Source organism: Pezoporus occidentalis, unplaced genomic scaffold, assembly GCF_034315485.1.
Source record: "Pezoporus occidentalis ecotype Australia unplaced genomic scaffold, CSIRO_AGI_Poc_V1 ctg50, whole genome shotgun sequence".
NCBI lineage: Eukaryota > Metazoa > Chordata > Aves > Psittaciformes > Psittacidae > Pezoporus > Pezoporus occidentalis.
In genome coordinates, this window is record NW_026915836.1 from 1,325,369 (window position 1) to 1,341,898 (window position 16,530).

The following is a 16,530-nucleotide window of genomic DNA, read 5'->3' on the forward strand; positions in this document are numbered from 1 at the left end:
CAAAATTTCTACAACTGTCTTTTCCATGGCATCTTGCTGTGTCTCTGGCCATCCCCAGCCCCTGTTCTTTTGTATGGTGTACAACAGAATAACGGTTGCCTTGCTACAAATAATTCGGTACTTTCTGTGCTGGCAAAGACTTGCTTTTTCAGGTTGCCATTCACTCATCCAGCATAACATACTGCAGTATTTAGGTTGGCTATTAGCAAAAGAGCCTGCCTGCCAGAGTGGTGAAATAAGATACATGAGTGCATTGTGGAATTTCCCTCACTGGAGAATTTCAAGAACCATCAGAAAATGGAAGCTGAGGGTACCTGAAGTGCACGAGGCCCTTCCCTGCTGCAGGAGGCTGGGCTCGGGTGTCTCCCAGGTGCCTGCACTTATACTTGTGTTATTCTATGGCAAAGGAACAAAGCTGGGATTGAAAAAATATTGGCAAAACAACTCTTCTGGAAGACCAGGAACTCCAGTCAGAGAAGGCTCTGTTTCATCATGCTCCGTGTAGCTTTTGCAACTATTAGAAAAAGACTCCTGTACTTCTCTGATCTATCCCAAACACATGCTTAAAATACTGTCATTTAGGATCTGTCTGGTTTAGTAGTTACCTCTGGGAAGAGGGCTTTGTCCTGAAATTTTCACAATGCTTGTTTTTCTTCTTAGCATCACAAGACCATTTCCTTTCCAGGAACTGACAAACACCAGCAGCTCAGGTGTTGACCCTGCAGATACTTCCATAGCTCGGAGCTCTGTTAAAATAACCATGCATGTGTACACCACTTTGAAAGTTCATCTTCCACAGCAGCCCCGTCTGATGTTTTGTCACGTTTTCCTTCTTTCCTTGCGCATGGTCAAAGAACAGTCATTATGAGCATGTGTCATATAGGGCAACTTGATCTAGTTGAAGATGTCCGTGCTCATTGCAAGGGGTTGGACTAGATGACCTTAGAAGATCCATTCCAACCCAAACTGTTCTATGATTTTATGTGTCACCAGAGTATTGACCACCAGTACTACCAACACAAGTGGCTTGGGCATGCTCTAAGGAGCATAGTGCGATCACAGTACAGGACATGTTTTCAGACTTGCAGCAGGAAGGGTAGGGAACTAAGGATGGCTTTTGGTTTGATCATAGTTACAATAAAATAATAAGTGGTAGTAGTATATTATATATGTAGTTTCTTTGTTTGAAAGATCATGTACATTACAACATACATGTAGTTGATTTAATAAGAGATTTTGCACCTTGTTATCCTGTCAGGACTAACCACTATCGATACTAGCACTAGGCTACTAAGCTCATTATTAAAACCCTGTCAACATGAACTGAATGTCACTGACCCAAACTAAATTAATTTTCTTCCTGTCAGTTTATCACATCAAGTTATGTCACAAAACCTGGTCTACATTTTACAAATTATTTTATATTACTAGTTAGGACATGAGTAGACCCATTGCATTCTGTTTTTTCTCCTGAATAATAGCTTTAGTGTTTACCATATGTAGAATGCATTTCCACCTCTCTAATTTCAATTGCAGATTTATTGACATAAGGGCATTGTGTTTAGAATGGGGCTGTTTGTTCCTCCTGAAAGAGAACACTGGAAGACTGAAATAACCTTAGTTAGCATTGAGGGTTCTTTCTACCTGTTTTCGGTGACATCTCCTTTCCACCTGAAAAAGCTATAAATTTTGTCTTGTGGAAAAAGTCTTTGAAGTTGAAATTTTGTTTTAAAAAGCCTCAGATGTGAAATTGACTCTTCAGAAAACTTGTCATATAGCAATAGCTTCCCTGTGGCGTTTCTAGCAACAGAACTTCTTTTGTCAAATAAAATGTAATGTGAAAATTGTAGTTACAAGTTCTTTATTTTAGGAATACCATATTTCTTGACTGGTTAATGTTAAATGCCACAAATAAAGAAATTGAGAGGAAGTAGGAGGAAACTGTCTCTGATTTGCTTACTTTGTAGAGCTGACAACTAGGAATTGCTGCATTTGCCCTCCAAGATGAGGTCAGTACCCCTGTTATCTGTGGGAGCCCTCAGAGGTCTAAAAAATGGGAGCAACATGTTGATGTTTATATCCATCCCCTACCAGTTGTCCAATCAACAGGTCCTGTAAAAGAGAAATCAGTTCATTAAATGCCAGATTTATTCAAATGTGCTGTATCATCATCTGAAGATGACCATGTTTAATTCCATGGTTTTAATACCTTAAGCTTGTGTAAGTTGTCACTAGTTCTTCTGGCACTGTGCAGATGGAAAGCAGAAGCTTGTGAGGGCTCACTTGAAGGTTTTCTTAAGGAAAGGCTCCAAGTCATTTGAAGGAGAATTTTGCTTGAGCACATCTTCAGTTTTTGTAAATTAGGACATTTCTGAAAACTAAATTGGACTTTGAGTGCTGAAATTGCCATCGAGCCAGTCTCAATATCTGTGAGACCCTTTAGTGCTTTCGGACAATATGTCCTCCTTTATTAAGGAGGAGCTTTGAGTGAGCTAATGAATGTGTTCATGATAATAAGTATGTATAGAAGGTCTGAACCATGTGTAAATAACCATCTGGATAGCTTTATAGGTTTGGTTTTCCTGTTGGTTTGGGGGATTTCTTGTGGGGGTTGTTTGGGGTTTTTGGGGGGATTGTTGGGTTGTTTTTTTTTTGTTCAGTTGGTTTGGCCTTTTTTGTTGTTATTTATTTGGTTTGGGTTTGTTTTTTCAAAGGGGGAAGTAAAATAAGCCCTGTAACAGAACAAGTATGCCTGCTACAACCCCAATCACATTTCTCTGTCAGCATGTCAAGGGGAGTCTTTAAATACATATAGGCAGATTCTGTCTTTTAGATAAGAATTTAAGCACTTAAAGATAAGCACGTGTTTGGAGGCAAATAAATTTGAGTCTGAGCCCATGCTACAAAACCATATTTGGGCTTGATATGTTTTTAAATGCAATTTATTCTTCAATGCATTTAGTAAATAGCTCATGTTAACAGACATGACTTGTCAAGATACCTGTCTCTTCTAAAACTCACCCATTTTGTAAGCATGTTTTCATTTCTTTAGTAACACTCCTCATCTTTGTTCTCTTTAACAATATAGTGTTATCTAAGGATCTGATTCTTCTATTAAACAAGAAATTTCCTGTCAGCTTTTCTATAGAAAGCAGATTCAAGATATAGTAAGCAAACCCCCTGCGTTTATTCCTTGCTGAAGAAATAGTCTGGAAATATAGAAAAAGACATAGAAAAATTGCATGCTGTTTCTATGACTGTGTTAAACTATCCAATTGATTCCTGTATTGGTCACTAACAGCTTTATGGCTTTCTATTGTAGCATTTACCTTGCTACTTTTTTATCTCAAAGTCACAAAAGTAGTTTGTTGCATCTGTTATTACTTAGAGGCTTTTTTTAGAAGAGATAGAAATGTAAATACATGGGATGTTTAGATTTTATTTCTCCTTTAAAGAAGATTAAAGCCTTAAAGGCAAAATCCTGTAACAGTTTCAGCGTGGAAAAATCTTGATAAGAGTATATATGCTTCTACTGTAGGAGCCCAAAACAGAATTTGGGAATAATCCTCTGAGACTTAATTCAATGCATAATAATCTGGTTACCGCATCTTGAAGCCTGGGGAGTCCTGGCCAGTGTTCATGCCCCTTCTCACTTTCCGACATAACTTTAAGCAAATTACCTCTCCTGCCTCAATATCCTTCCTCCCAGTAGACATTATATAGTGCTAAATAAACACTCTTTTTCGGTACATACATACTGGTTATAGTGGGCAGGTTTAAATATGGTATAAAAGCTCTTAATTTTAATCTTCAGCAATAAAACATCAGTACAGTCGTCATTTGTTTGCATTTGTGGTTCAGTTGGGCTCTGTGGAATTATTAAGGGTTGATGTTAAACCAGGTGTTTTTTCTTGATACTGCAAATGACAGCAACATGGAGACACCCGATGCTGCCTGGGGTGAAAAGCCCTTTGAGCAGGAAGTGCCATGGAGGTATCAATGTTCAGTTACAGGGGGGTTACCTGGCAGCTACGCCAGTTGCTGCAAGTGTTGCTGTTGTACATGGACTGCAGTTTGGCTTCAGTGGGGCAGTACCCATTTGTCTAAAACACGATTATTTTTTTTTCCCTCCCTAAACATTCTCACTGTTCAATACCGGTCCCCTCCAGATTAAAGGAAGCGCCCAGGGTGCTTGCTCCCTTTTAGAAGTCAGCACTGTGAGTAATATCATATACTGTAAAACCTCTTTGTACGTGTAATCTCTCCCTCTTTATCTGCCATATTTTTTCCAATTTTTTGTGTTTGTTGTCAGAATTCTGTAAGTACTTAAAGCATAGAGGGTAACAAATGGAAAAGGCGCATCTTGGCATACAGGGTATTTCTGTTTGTTGCAGTTAGTGCTCCACACTGAACCCTTCTTGTTTATGCTGAAAGCATTTTAGTATGAAACAGGACCTGACATGGTTGAGCTTTGGTTATTTGGTGTACAGGGTGTTTTTCCTCTAATCGTGCCCTCTTTGAGGGTTTCTGTGTTACTTTCTTATCTTTCAAGTCATGACTTATAATTCATTCTTAGCAGATACTATACACAATTAAGTGTTAAATCTAGTAGCAGACAGTTCATTTAAACATCCATTTTACAAGTATTTATGAATTTGGTACAATACTGCATGCCAGATACTTCTGACTTTTATAACACTTCCCTAAGAGCTTGGAGTTAAGCCTGGAAGTCTTTTCAGCCTCTGAAATTGTAGGCAATATTGTTTGTATGTACGTACAAGTCTATAAAAGCAATTATGTACTATTGTTTCCCAAATAACTCAGTTACTCTTGCTTGCAATGAAAAGAAGTAGTGGCATTACTGGGTATAGTTTTGAGACAAAATTATTTCTAAATTTGCCAGTTCTCAAGTACCATCATGTAAAGCTAAACTCAGTGTGCTGCATTGACTGTTCTCCATGAACACTTGGAAATTATCATGGAAGTTAAATAAATGCATTTAAAATGGATAAACTGAATAATATAAAGGGCTGAAGCACTCAAAATCAAAATAGGGAACAGAATGTGCGTTACATAAAGAAACAGCTTTTTTTTGAGGAAACGATCACCTTCTGTGATGACTAGAACTACTGAGAGGAGAAATTGTTTAGATTAGAACTTGCTTATAGACTGACTACGACAAATCCACTTAATTTTAATTTGAACTCCTCTGCTAAGAATAGAAATGCCACGCACAATATGTAATATCCTGGTGGTATGTTCTAGAATCTATTATATACCCCTGTAAGACGTTTTCTTTTTAAAACATACATAAAAGTCCAGTTTTCTTTGGGGTGCTAGCATTTTCTGAAGTATGTCTTTAAAACACTGGCTATATCACACCTGGGGATTTTCCCAAGTACTCCTTGTTGTCTGATAGCATTTACTCATCTTTGCTTGCAAACAGTGAGAGAAGTTTGGGAAGATCATTGTAGCTCTCTTTCTAAGTAGATGTCTTCAGAAAGTTAAACGAATGTGTTTAGTGTGGCTGTTCAGTATGAGATAAATGGATTTAAAATTAAACATAAGACTATTGTCAGTGCTACTAGAAATGAGTCGTTCACAACCCTGGGAATGGGCCAGATGTGATCATCCTCTTCTGAGTCACCTGGGAAAGTTATTGCCTGGTTTTGTGCCTGTGGTCCACAACAGCCATGTGAATTGTGCAAGATGTAGCAGTGGTTTGCTTGAGGTCTGTGGAAAAGCTTGCTTTGTGTGTTTTTGTTGGGAAACAGTGAACAAGCTGGCTGAATTGAATGTAAACTAAGTGTAAATCTCATGGGTGAGTCTGTTTCTCTTGTGACTTGGTCTGCTTTGATGAAAGGCTGGTGTCCAGTCATCCGGTGTCCAGTCATGCACTGTAATGCCAGATGCTTCTCCAGCCCCTCCCCAAATAAGTCCTGCTGCCAACTGACAAGGTGGGGACTGGGCACTGGCTGTAATAAGCAGTGAGGTAGAGGCAGACTCATTGCTGGGGAGTCACCACTCATGGACGTGGAGCTCATCTCAGCAGGTGAACACTAACACAGGATACGGTGCATGAGTTTGGCCAAGTTCTAGTCTTTAGTGATAAACATGGAAGAGCAGACTGACAGGAGAGACAGTTCTGGGGCAACTGGCTAACAGACCTCCAATGTTATCTAAGGCAGACCAAGAAAACTCCATTTCCTTCAGCTGTTGGAGCATCCTTCTCACACACTGAGATGCTGTTTGGGTGGAAATGATATCGATAATGGAGGCCTGCCATTTAATTGAGTAATTCCAAATGTATTGCTTATGTCTGCTTTCAAGTCAGTGTTTTCAAGTCAATTTCTGAGGGAAAAAAACCCTACCCCCCCCCAACCAAACAAACACCAAAGTTTTGGGGTTTTTAACTGTAAGTATTGTAAGTGAAAAATATAATTTCATAAAATTGTTAATTATAGAACTGAAAGTAATATAATAAAATCACTTTGAAGACTTTGTTGACTTAAAAAAAAAATGAATTAGTGTCATGCTATTGTGTTTATCTGGCCAAAATAAGGACAGGAATTTTACCTGCACTGTAAAATCACAGGTACTTTATCTGTGAAGAATTACACTTAAGATGAAAAAAGGAGAAAAGTGATATTGTGGACTGATTATCATATCAAGTGTGAACTCTGCACTGTTGGAGCATCTTGTTCATTTCAGATAACTTTTTGAGAACCTTTTCCAGGAGAGTGGGATTTTAATTTCTCACATCCAGGCTTCATACTTTAGCAAATTCTACAATCTGGATGACAACCAAAAGAACAGCTCTGCATTGATATAGAATTATTTCTTATAATAATAACTTTCAGAATATTTCCAGAGCTTTATAATGTCAATAAATCATTCAGAAGCTGGAAAGCTGGAAATAGGAGTCTTTGGTAGGATTTGTAACTGCTTGGTTTTTATTCTTTGTGGAAAACAGTCTTTGGAAGAGCTGTGGTATTCATTAGACATCAGAGTTTTTCTTAATGCATAAACATAATTGACAACAGAAAAATAAATTTGATTGATAACTATTTGGTACTTTTTATACCTTCCTTAAAGGGAAACCTAGCTTTGTGTGTAAGCCAATGTTTATTTACTGACAGCTCACTTATGATGGAAAAGCAATGCTATTCTTGCTAACGTCATGGGTTCGAGCCCCTGCTGTTGGTGAAAGAAACTGATCTTGATTCATGGGTCTGTGCCCTGTATTTTCTCAGGATATCAATCCACTGGCTTAATTGAAGACCCTTTCCTGGGAATTCCTAAATCAATACCTTTTAATTTTACAAGCCTCAAAAAAAGGAGTTTATTTTAGTGTTTGTGAAAGAATCTGAGGATGCCATAGTTTTGAGTTATTCCCAGACTTAATTTTCTTTGTATTATTGTTAAATACTGTACTGTCGCTCGAAAAACTTGTTCATGTACAGAAAACCTTGCAACAGACCAAAGTTGGCATCTTCAGGCCATCATAATGATTCAGGGTAGCTGAAATTCAGAGAATGGCAAGTGTTAAATACACATCAAAGTGTTACATGCGCTGAAGTAGTGAGCGCATAGATTCAGTTGACAGCAAACAACTGAATGTGGTCTCCTCCAGATCTGATAGTCTGTTTTGTAGACACACAAGTGGCTCAAGGAATGCTTGTGGAATCTGTCTTTCATTAACAACAGTGTACAGTTCTTCATTGCTAACTCATTCTCAGCTTTTGCTAAATGCATACAGAACACTATGGAGGTGTTAGCGATACTTTCCAAAATAAGGCCTTGTGGAAAAATGACCCATTGTGCTCTGGAGATTTTTTCCCAAACATTTTCATTCTGTGACAAGTCAACTTCATTTTTTACTTTCTCTACCATTAAATCTCATATACAATTGAATGGGAATGGGTTAAGAAGAACAACTTGCTTCCTTTGAACATTTTGCTGAAAGTGTATTAGTATCAAAGTGGATTATTAGAGCCTGAAGCTCAGAACTTAATCAGAAATCTTACAAAGTAAGCAGTTCTGGAAGGAGTTTTTGTTCTGCCTGATAATACATATTTGTACTCAGCTTCCTTACACTTGCTGAGTGTGTGGGGACCAGGAGTCATAGGGATTTTTTGGTGGATTTTTTTTCACCCCTGAAGATCAAATGAGATCAAAGTATAAGCTGTTTGGAGAGTCCAGCTGTAATTAAAGAGCTTGTCAATGTGCTTGATAGTGATATAGCACAGGAGACATTCCCAGCTTAGCATGAATTTGCAGATAAAGGTTTAGAACAAACAGAAGTTTCTGTACATGGCAATAAAACCCCTTGCACTTCAGTAATTTGCTAAAAAAAGAAAACTAACCCACAGCTTAGGGAAGTTATTCTGTGCACTGCTAGGTAGAGACAATTCTCTTTATTTTTGAAGAATATCTACTATGTATTGCATTTGAGTTTTCCTATATTTGTGTCTGATACAGCGAGTGCTTATTGTTTTTTTTTTCCTCTATTTCAGCACCCAAAGACAATGAAGAACGTGTGTTCCGGGAGCGTATGCGCCCCAGAAAGCGGCAGGGTGCTGTGCGACGTAGAGTACATCAGGTTAATGGACACAAGTTTATGGCCACTTACCTTAGACAACCAACATACTGTTCACACTGCAGAGATTTTATATGGTATGAAGCAATTTTGCTTTCCTTGCAACTATGAATTATTAACATACCCTCCTGTTTTGTTGAAGTATAAATGTATATAAAATATAAAGAAGCAGTAGTTCTTTTCATTTTAATATTAAGTTGCCATAAATTCGGCAGATGATAATAGGACTGTTAAAATTCCATCATCAGTGTTAGAATTTGTTGTGTTTGTGTTTTTCTTTATTTTCTGAGCCACAAAGTTCAATGTTTTCCTGACTGATAGACACTATGAATTCTGTGTAGATGGCCAGTCCAGTGTTCTGTAGGTGCCTAAATGTATACTTAGACCTAATATTAGACCTTTACATTTTGTCAAGATGACTGAGTTCTTCATTAGGTACTAAAATACCACCATCATCCTCCTAAGAAATGCCAAGCACCTATACATCCTACTGAAGTTAATGCAAGATGGGAATATTAGACTTCTAATGATCCAGAGTTTGGGGTACTCAGTGTACCTTTTAGAAATTATTTACATTAGCTTTGAGTACTTGTAATTTTCAAATCGGGAAAGGTGGTGGAAACATTCAGTTTTCAGTTATTTTTCAGCAACACTATGGATGTTTTCCAAAGTTACCTAGAGATACTGAATTCTGCCTTAATACACATATGATCTGATGTGACCTGTAATTAATATTTCTTAAGGCTGTGTAATGAATCAGTCTTTCTTAATGTGGAGCAACGTGAACTGCACGTTAACTCAGGTACATTGCTCTAAGAAATATGTGCAGGTTAATCTTTACGTTAGGTAAGATGATTCCAAGCAAGAAAATTGGCAAGTTTGCAAAACTGCAATCTATTCTCTCTATTTAGAGGCCTGCTTGATGATTGCTTTATCAGCTTGTGGCTTCCCTCTCCATGTACCCTTTGGCTTCACCTGTTTTATTACAGTAAATGTGTCTTTACTTCTAACTCCATTCAGGGCCTATCGTTCTACCTGTTTCCTCTTGCCAGCTGAAATGTAGTTCCTACATAGAACTGCTTTCAGTTTAGGCATGCAGTATCAGATTATTGTTTATAAGAAGCTATTCTTTTAAACTTGTGCATGTCCAATAAAGAGAGAAAAATATTTTTCATTATTAAAAGTATGTATTCTTCATTTTCTCAAACACTGTTTTATTTTCAGGGGTGTAATAGGAAAACAGGGATACCAATGTCAAGGTAAGAGAAAATCTACAGGGGGACAGTTTGAATGTATTTATTGTATTATAATATATGAGTAAGAAGATATTTTCATCAAGCATTGTATAGGTACAGTGCCAAAAATTTAGCACAAGGTGATCATAAGAAGTTTGTCTCACCAAAGACACAATCTTTCTAGCACAGCACAGTAAGATTTTTCACAACTGTTGGACTTAGATATTGTTTATGAAGTAGGAACATAGTTAACGTCACTGAACAGCAGATCCTAGATATTCCTTAATGCACATCCAACTAGTGGGGGCATATCTGCTGATGTTGGCTTCTTCATTTTTCACTTTGTGTATTTTAAAATTATGAATTTTTTATTCTGCCAAAGATTCTTTGTTTAAAAATGCCAGGTAATTGCAAAGACTGTAATTAAATAGATGTGATAATTATAGAGGTCACCATTAGGGAAGGTTATAGCAAAGACTGGAGAAGTGTTTAATTTTCAGCTCCATTTTTCAACTCTATTTCTTGTACTCCTGATTTATTGGGATGATGTTTTTCTACTTAATTCTCATCTGACTAATAGAAATAATCAAGTTAGTGATGATTTTTCAGTTACAAAAGACTTAATGAAATCTCATTGTAAATAAATGCAAATAATGATTTTACATGCTACAATAAGAATTACTGTATTACACATGCAGCAGAGGTTCCTTGAGTTCTGACCTTTTTTTTCCTTGCAATAATGACCAAAGCTAGAAGAAAAAGAATTCATTATTTCACTCTGTAGGATTTTTCTTCACTTAATGACCTTGAATCCTACAGTATGATAGACCTCGTAATTGCTAATCTTATCTGTCATATGCGCAAATGTTGTTCATTAAATAATCAGTATGAATATTGACAGAGCATTTTTGCCTCCTGAAACCTTTTACAGTTATCAACTTATGATAATGTGTTACCGAAAGAATGTTTGACTTGTTTTTTTTCTGTTGCCTTTTACGATGAGTAATCTTTACGTCTCTTTTTCTCTGAAAGCTCTACAGAGAGGAATTGGTTTTGTCATGTATAATACAGAGATCATGGACTTTAAAGAAAGAAATCAAATATGTAAAAAGGGGGAAAAATTGTGGTTAATATTTCAGATGATAATTTGTAGTTTTACATACTGAGGTTTGGGCAGATATGCTTTAGTTCTTTTAAAATTCTTTGGTCTCTTCAAAGTCTCTTTCTTCTGCTTTTGTAAGCCAGACTTACTTCATAGGACTCATCAAGTCATCAGTCACTTGCAGCCTTTCAAGGCCCAGCATTTCTAGTTTTCTGATCTCAGTTTTTTCCTTTCAAATCTATCTTTATGAAAACTCATTCTTTTATCTGGTTTTTGTTTATAGTTTGCACTTGTGTCGTCCACAAGAGATGCCATGAACTTATAATAACGAAGTGTGCTGGCTTAAAAAAACAGGAAACTCACGATGAGGTAAATGTTTATAAAATATATTTTCTAGATAAAACTCTGTCTTTCATCAGTTAAAAATAGTGTCATTTCCTCTGTTTAATCAATAAACTTTACAGCCATTTTTGTGCCCTTCTGGTCATCTTGTAGTATAGCATTTACTTTAAAATGACAGATTGCCATAACAGTTTCATTTGCATGGGAATTATTGTACACCAATTTATTTCTAATAAGTAAACTTCTTGTAGTATCTGAACACTTAAAGGCTTCGTGGGCTCTTTGCAGTCCTTTACATCTTTAGCATTCTCCATTTCAGAGTTAATCCAAGTTTTGGCATTTTAATTCAAAAGAAGCAGGCTGGGACCCTTTGTCCTTAACTGCATTTTGTGTGGCTGAGTCATTAGCAGCTGATAGAATAGGCACTATGCTTGGGTATCTTACATCAACATAAAAGACTGCCCAGAATTTGCTTGCAAAGAATCACCTCAACAAAGACTGTGTCCAAACAGTAAAAATGTAGAGAAAAAGCCATGTGAGTGTTGAAGAAAACCCGCAGATATTGTAAAGAAGGTAGTGATAACACAAGGTACTACATAGCTAACAGGTTTTCCAGCATAATTACTCCCTACCTCTAACAAGCTTTTGGATATTAATGGAATTAACACAATGTGTATTTTGTTATCATGCATTTAAATAAGTGAAGACATCACCTGAAAATTAAATTAGCTGTCTTCAGAACCATACTGTCAGGAAGGTAAGTATATCTGCTGACAGCATATTCAGGTGTGAATCAGAATTGGAAATGAAGCGATGCTTTCACTTGGGTTAAAGGTCTCTCTTTGCTGAGATGGTCTTTCTAGGCTTGGTTAGGAAATTAATGTCAGTTTCTGTGGACAGTCATACACCAGGGAGCAGTGTGGCTGCTGAAGTGTTCAGCTCCCTTAGATTCCTCAGCTTTGGAGTGTCACTTTGTGGCTGGGTTAGGGAGGGGAGTGGGGTTTATGTTTTTTTTAAATAGTTGTAGCCCTCAACTGCAACCAGTGAATGCTTTAGCTTATACAGAAGGGTTTTGTGTGCGTGTGTTGACAAAAAAGCTAATAAATGTTCACTGTCCTGTTCCATTTCAACGGCAAGGACCTACTATCTTTCATTAGGTGAGGTCGTCTGTAGGTGATCCCAGTTCCTTGGTCATACAGAAAAAGTACATTTCTTAGTTTTATTTCGTAAAAAACATTATTTATATGCTTAAAACCCTAGTTTTAAATTGCACATCAGAGTTGTATGTGATGGTTTAAAGCCATTCTTTCAACTTTGACATGAATTTGGCTGAGATGCTAACTGATCTCATTCTTCCTGTTGTGAGGTTGTCTGCCATTTTTTATACTGGAACCATTCTTTAATATCTGATTCACAACCAGTATTTTATTTTCAAAACTTGATCACGTGCATAGGATCATTAAAGGACTGTGTTTGGCTAGTGCTATTCTTGCGTAGCACTCACAGGAAGATACAGAATCTTGCGTGGATTTATATTCCCAGGCTCCAGACTGATGGAGACTTGCATGTTCTGCTGATACAATGCTCTCATTGTTTAAAAGGGGTACTAGATCATTGGAGAGAAGCCAGCAGTAATAGGAAAGGGAAGGAAAAACATTGAAATAAATCTCCTGCTATGCAGTGGCCACCATAAAACCTTATCAGTTATGTCTTTTAATTGACAAGTAATCATACCTTGGAATCCCTGAATGCAGTGATTTATCATTGTCATAATCTAAAGAAGAGTGGGATATGAAAAGATAAAGAGGTTGTGATATATTTCTGTTTCTCAGTCCTGTATTAGTTTGTCCTGCTCCTCCTCAAACAATTGGGAGTGACTTCCTTGCCTTCCACATAAAGAGATCTTTCCTGATAGCTATGTATTTGTTGTTCCCAGAAATACTAGGAAGTAGACTTTAGTCTATCTCTTGGACAGCAGCGGCCCTTCCTTCTCCTTTCTCCAAATAAAATATGAGAAAATAAAGTATGAGAAGACCTCTAGAGCAGGAGTATATCTAACACAAAGATCATCATCTGCGCATAGACCTATTTCATCTTGTTTGAATTCTGTTTGGTTTCAAGACATAACAAAGCATACACTGATTATAAAGAAAGTAGTGTGAAGTATACTGTGCTCCCCTTTCCCAGCAGGTGGGATCCCAGCGTTTCAGTGTCAACATGCCTCACAAGTTCAGCATTCACAATTACAAAGTGCCCACCTTCTGTGACCACTGTGGTTCATTGCTCTGGGGTCTTTTGAGACAAGGTTTACAATGCAAAGGTAAGGACTGCCACATCAGACCTTTTCTTTTTTCTTGGTGAGTTACTTAGAAAGACTTCCAAGTTATTCTGTCTTTTCCAGCATGTACACAAGTGAATAGGAAGCAAGTAGCAGATTGCTGTAAGGTTTGCCATAAAAGTTAGAAAATTGTCCTTTATCCTGTCTGCAACACCAGCCAATGACAGGTGCAGAGGGCAGAGACGTAGAAACACGTTTTGCACCCACTGCAATGTAGGTTTATTGCCACATAGGAAATTAACAGAGGACAGAAAATTAGTAGCATGAGAATTTATATCCCTTCAGCTTATATGCCTGTTGTCCTTTTGTGTTTGTGGTGATGGTTTTTAAACTTTTTAAACATCATTATTCCAGTTACTTTTCCCTTTAATACAACCTTCAAAAATTACTATTATGTGTTGGCTAAGCTAGGCAGAACCAGGCTTGTGTGCCCATATCCAAAAGATGAGGTATTCTGATAGCTAGCCAAATCATTCTTTGTGACGATCTGCTTCTGCTCCAGAAAATAAAGAATTCATTATGTTCTGCAGCTTAAGGACTCTGTATTATGTACAGTAATTGTATGTGAAGTTACTGCTGGAATATGCATTCATGTCATTTTAGCTGACTAATGGAAATCGGTGATTCCATATCTCCTTGTTTCATCAGATCTATATATTCTAAATGGGGGAGAAAACAGTACAAACACTTGCAAAAGAAAGTAATATTTTAGAAATAGTGAATAAAATACTTCAATTAGTGGATTGAGAGGAATGATCTCATTAAGATTGTCATATTCTTAGAACATAGTACTTAGTGGAATTAGAAGCATTTTGATTTTACTACACATTTATGAATAGGTTGGTCCATCTTCATATACACAAGAATCACGTTATTTGCACTTCTCAGCTGCAGAAATGTGGAGTCACACACATATATATAAACATGTAATCTATGGCCTATATCCTTTGCAGTATTAAAGGTGAGACATAACTGTAGGTGAAGGTCAGACCTAATGTTTCGTGTCACAAATTGCTGAGCAGCTGGGAAAAGGTTTCTTTCATAGCAAAGTCATACACAGTGAGAGTGTTCTGAATTTCAAACCTCCCCTTGTGATTCTAGCTAGTGAGCAGTGATAAAAAGTTAGACTTTAAATACTGTTACTTTAATACTATTGAAGATTTTGTTCAAATGCTATCTTAATTATGGTGGACATATGTTCAGAGAAGATTTTTCAATTAAACCTGATTACTTTTCCTTTTTGAGTTTTTATCAGAGCTATAGTATCTCTCCACTTAATCTGTGAATATATGACTTCACTTTCATATTATCTCTTGAGTACCATAGTGCTCAATTGGCTCTTAACTGTAGAAAATAATGCTATTTCACGTATGTATGCAAATTATTTCACATAGCTATGCAAAATAACATTATTACTGTGTAGCAGATGCATAGAAGCAATAGTTCAGAGAGCCTATGTGTGTTCCTCATGATCTTAAAATTAGTGCCAATAAACATGAAGCATTGTCCGCGTGAAATCTAGAACTCACCTGAGCTGGAAATGTCATCTCTCTGTGCTTTGTTTTCTGTCTTCACAAGTGCTGAACCATGCTCCCTTCTTCAGAGATGTGCTTACTTGCCCAGTGTGTTTATTAACACCACGAAAAGTGTATCCCAGAGGTTTATTCTTCTTCTGTTTTTCCACTGCTTATTCCTGTGCTTTTTTTTACAAAATATCTTCATGATGTTGGACTGTACAAAATTTTCCTGCTTGCTGTATTTCAAGCAGTTCCATTCCTGAGTGTCCACTGATATGGATCTTAAGTCAAACACTTGCCACTGACCTTTCTCACTGAATATGCATGCATTGAATATAACGTGTGTAGCAATTTAGTTTTGCTGTTCTTGTGACGTGGAACATACTTGAAAAGGAAAGGCGCCTGCTTTCTGAAGTTACTGCTGTAGACAAGAGTGCCTCTGTATAGTCCCAGAGGTAAATGTGTTTTGTTTCTGTAGGGCTTATACAGTGAAAGCATCACTGATGCACAATATAATGAAATACAGCTTTATAAATATGTACTTTCTTGATTATTTTTTCTCTAAAAAGTAATAAATTGAGGAATTCGAGCAATTGAATGTTAATGTAGTATTTAATAACAGTTGCAGTTTTGCTTTCTTTGTGCCTTGCTCCACAAGAGGGCAGTGAAGTCCAACGTAAAATGACATCTGTGCCTGACATACTCTGCTATTTTTAATGGAGCTATATGCATCCTACCCCACAATCTGGAAGCAGTGTAACCTTTTTTCCTCTTACTAGTATGCTCGTTTCAGGAGATGGCGTTTAAAAGAGCTTAGTGAATTCGGTGCCACCTAAAGTGTCTTAACAGTGCCAAAGACTTTTATTAAAAACGTTGGTTTTATGTCTGCCAACATTAGGAGTTAGTCTACTTGAGTAAAAACGAGTAAGAAGCATAACATATGGGGGATTAATGTTTGCTTTCAGAAGTGGACTGCTAAAATCCAAGCTCTGAAGGACTACTAATTCAAGTTCCATATAAGATTTACAGGATTGTTAGGTATTTTCATTTGTTCCTGTGTCTGTTCTAGGTACTGTGTAAAAACATTGTTCAGCACTGGTAGGTCCAAAGAGATCTGGTTTAAGTAAGACAAATGCATGCCAAGGTAGTATTTAATTTACTGTGTTACTTTACATTTCATTGCAGTTTGCAAGATGAATGTACATCGACGCTGTGAAACAAATGTGGCACCAAACTGTGGAGTGGATGCTAGAGGCATAGCTAAAGTTCTTGCAGATCTTGGAGTTACTCCAGATAAGATCACTAATAGTGGGCAGAGGAGGAAAAAGGTAATTTTACTATGCAATGTCACATAGAAAAACGAGCTAAGTATGGCTGTATTGTAACTTTACTAGTTG

The 16,530-nt window shown here is 37.1% G+C and overlaps 1 protein-coding gene across 3 annotated transcripts in view; it reads left to right on the top strand.

The window, feature by feature from the left end:
• Positions 1-16,530, top strand: part of PRKCE (protein kinase C epsilon) — a 287,923-nt gene that overhangs the window by 170,517 nt on the left and 100,876 nt on the right. For 2 of the 3 annotated variants that reach the window (XM_062637004.1, XM_062637006.1), the window contains exons 3-7: positions 8,517-8,676; positions 9,824-9,858; positions 11,220-11,305; positions 13,466-13,598; positions 16,319-16,461. In XM_062637004.1, coding sequence (XP_062492988.1) covers positions 8,517-8,676; positions 9,824-9,858; positions 11,220-11,305; positions 13,466-13,598; positions 16,319-16,461 — 557 coding nt within the window. The remainder of the gene's footprint in view (positions 1-8,516; positions 8,677-9,823; positions 9,859-11,219; positions 11,306-13,465; positions 13,599-16,318; positions 16,462-16,530) is intronic. The other variant, XM_062637005.1, reaches the window with a different exon arrangement.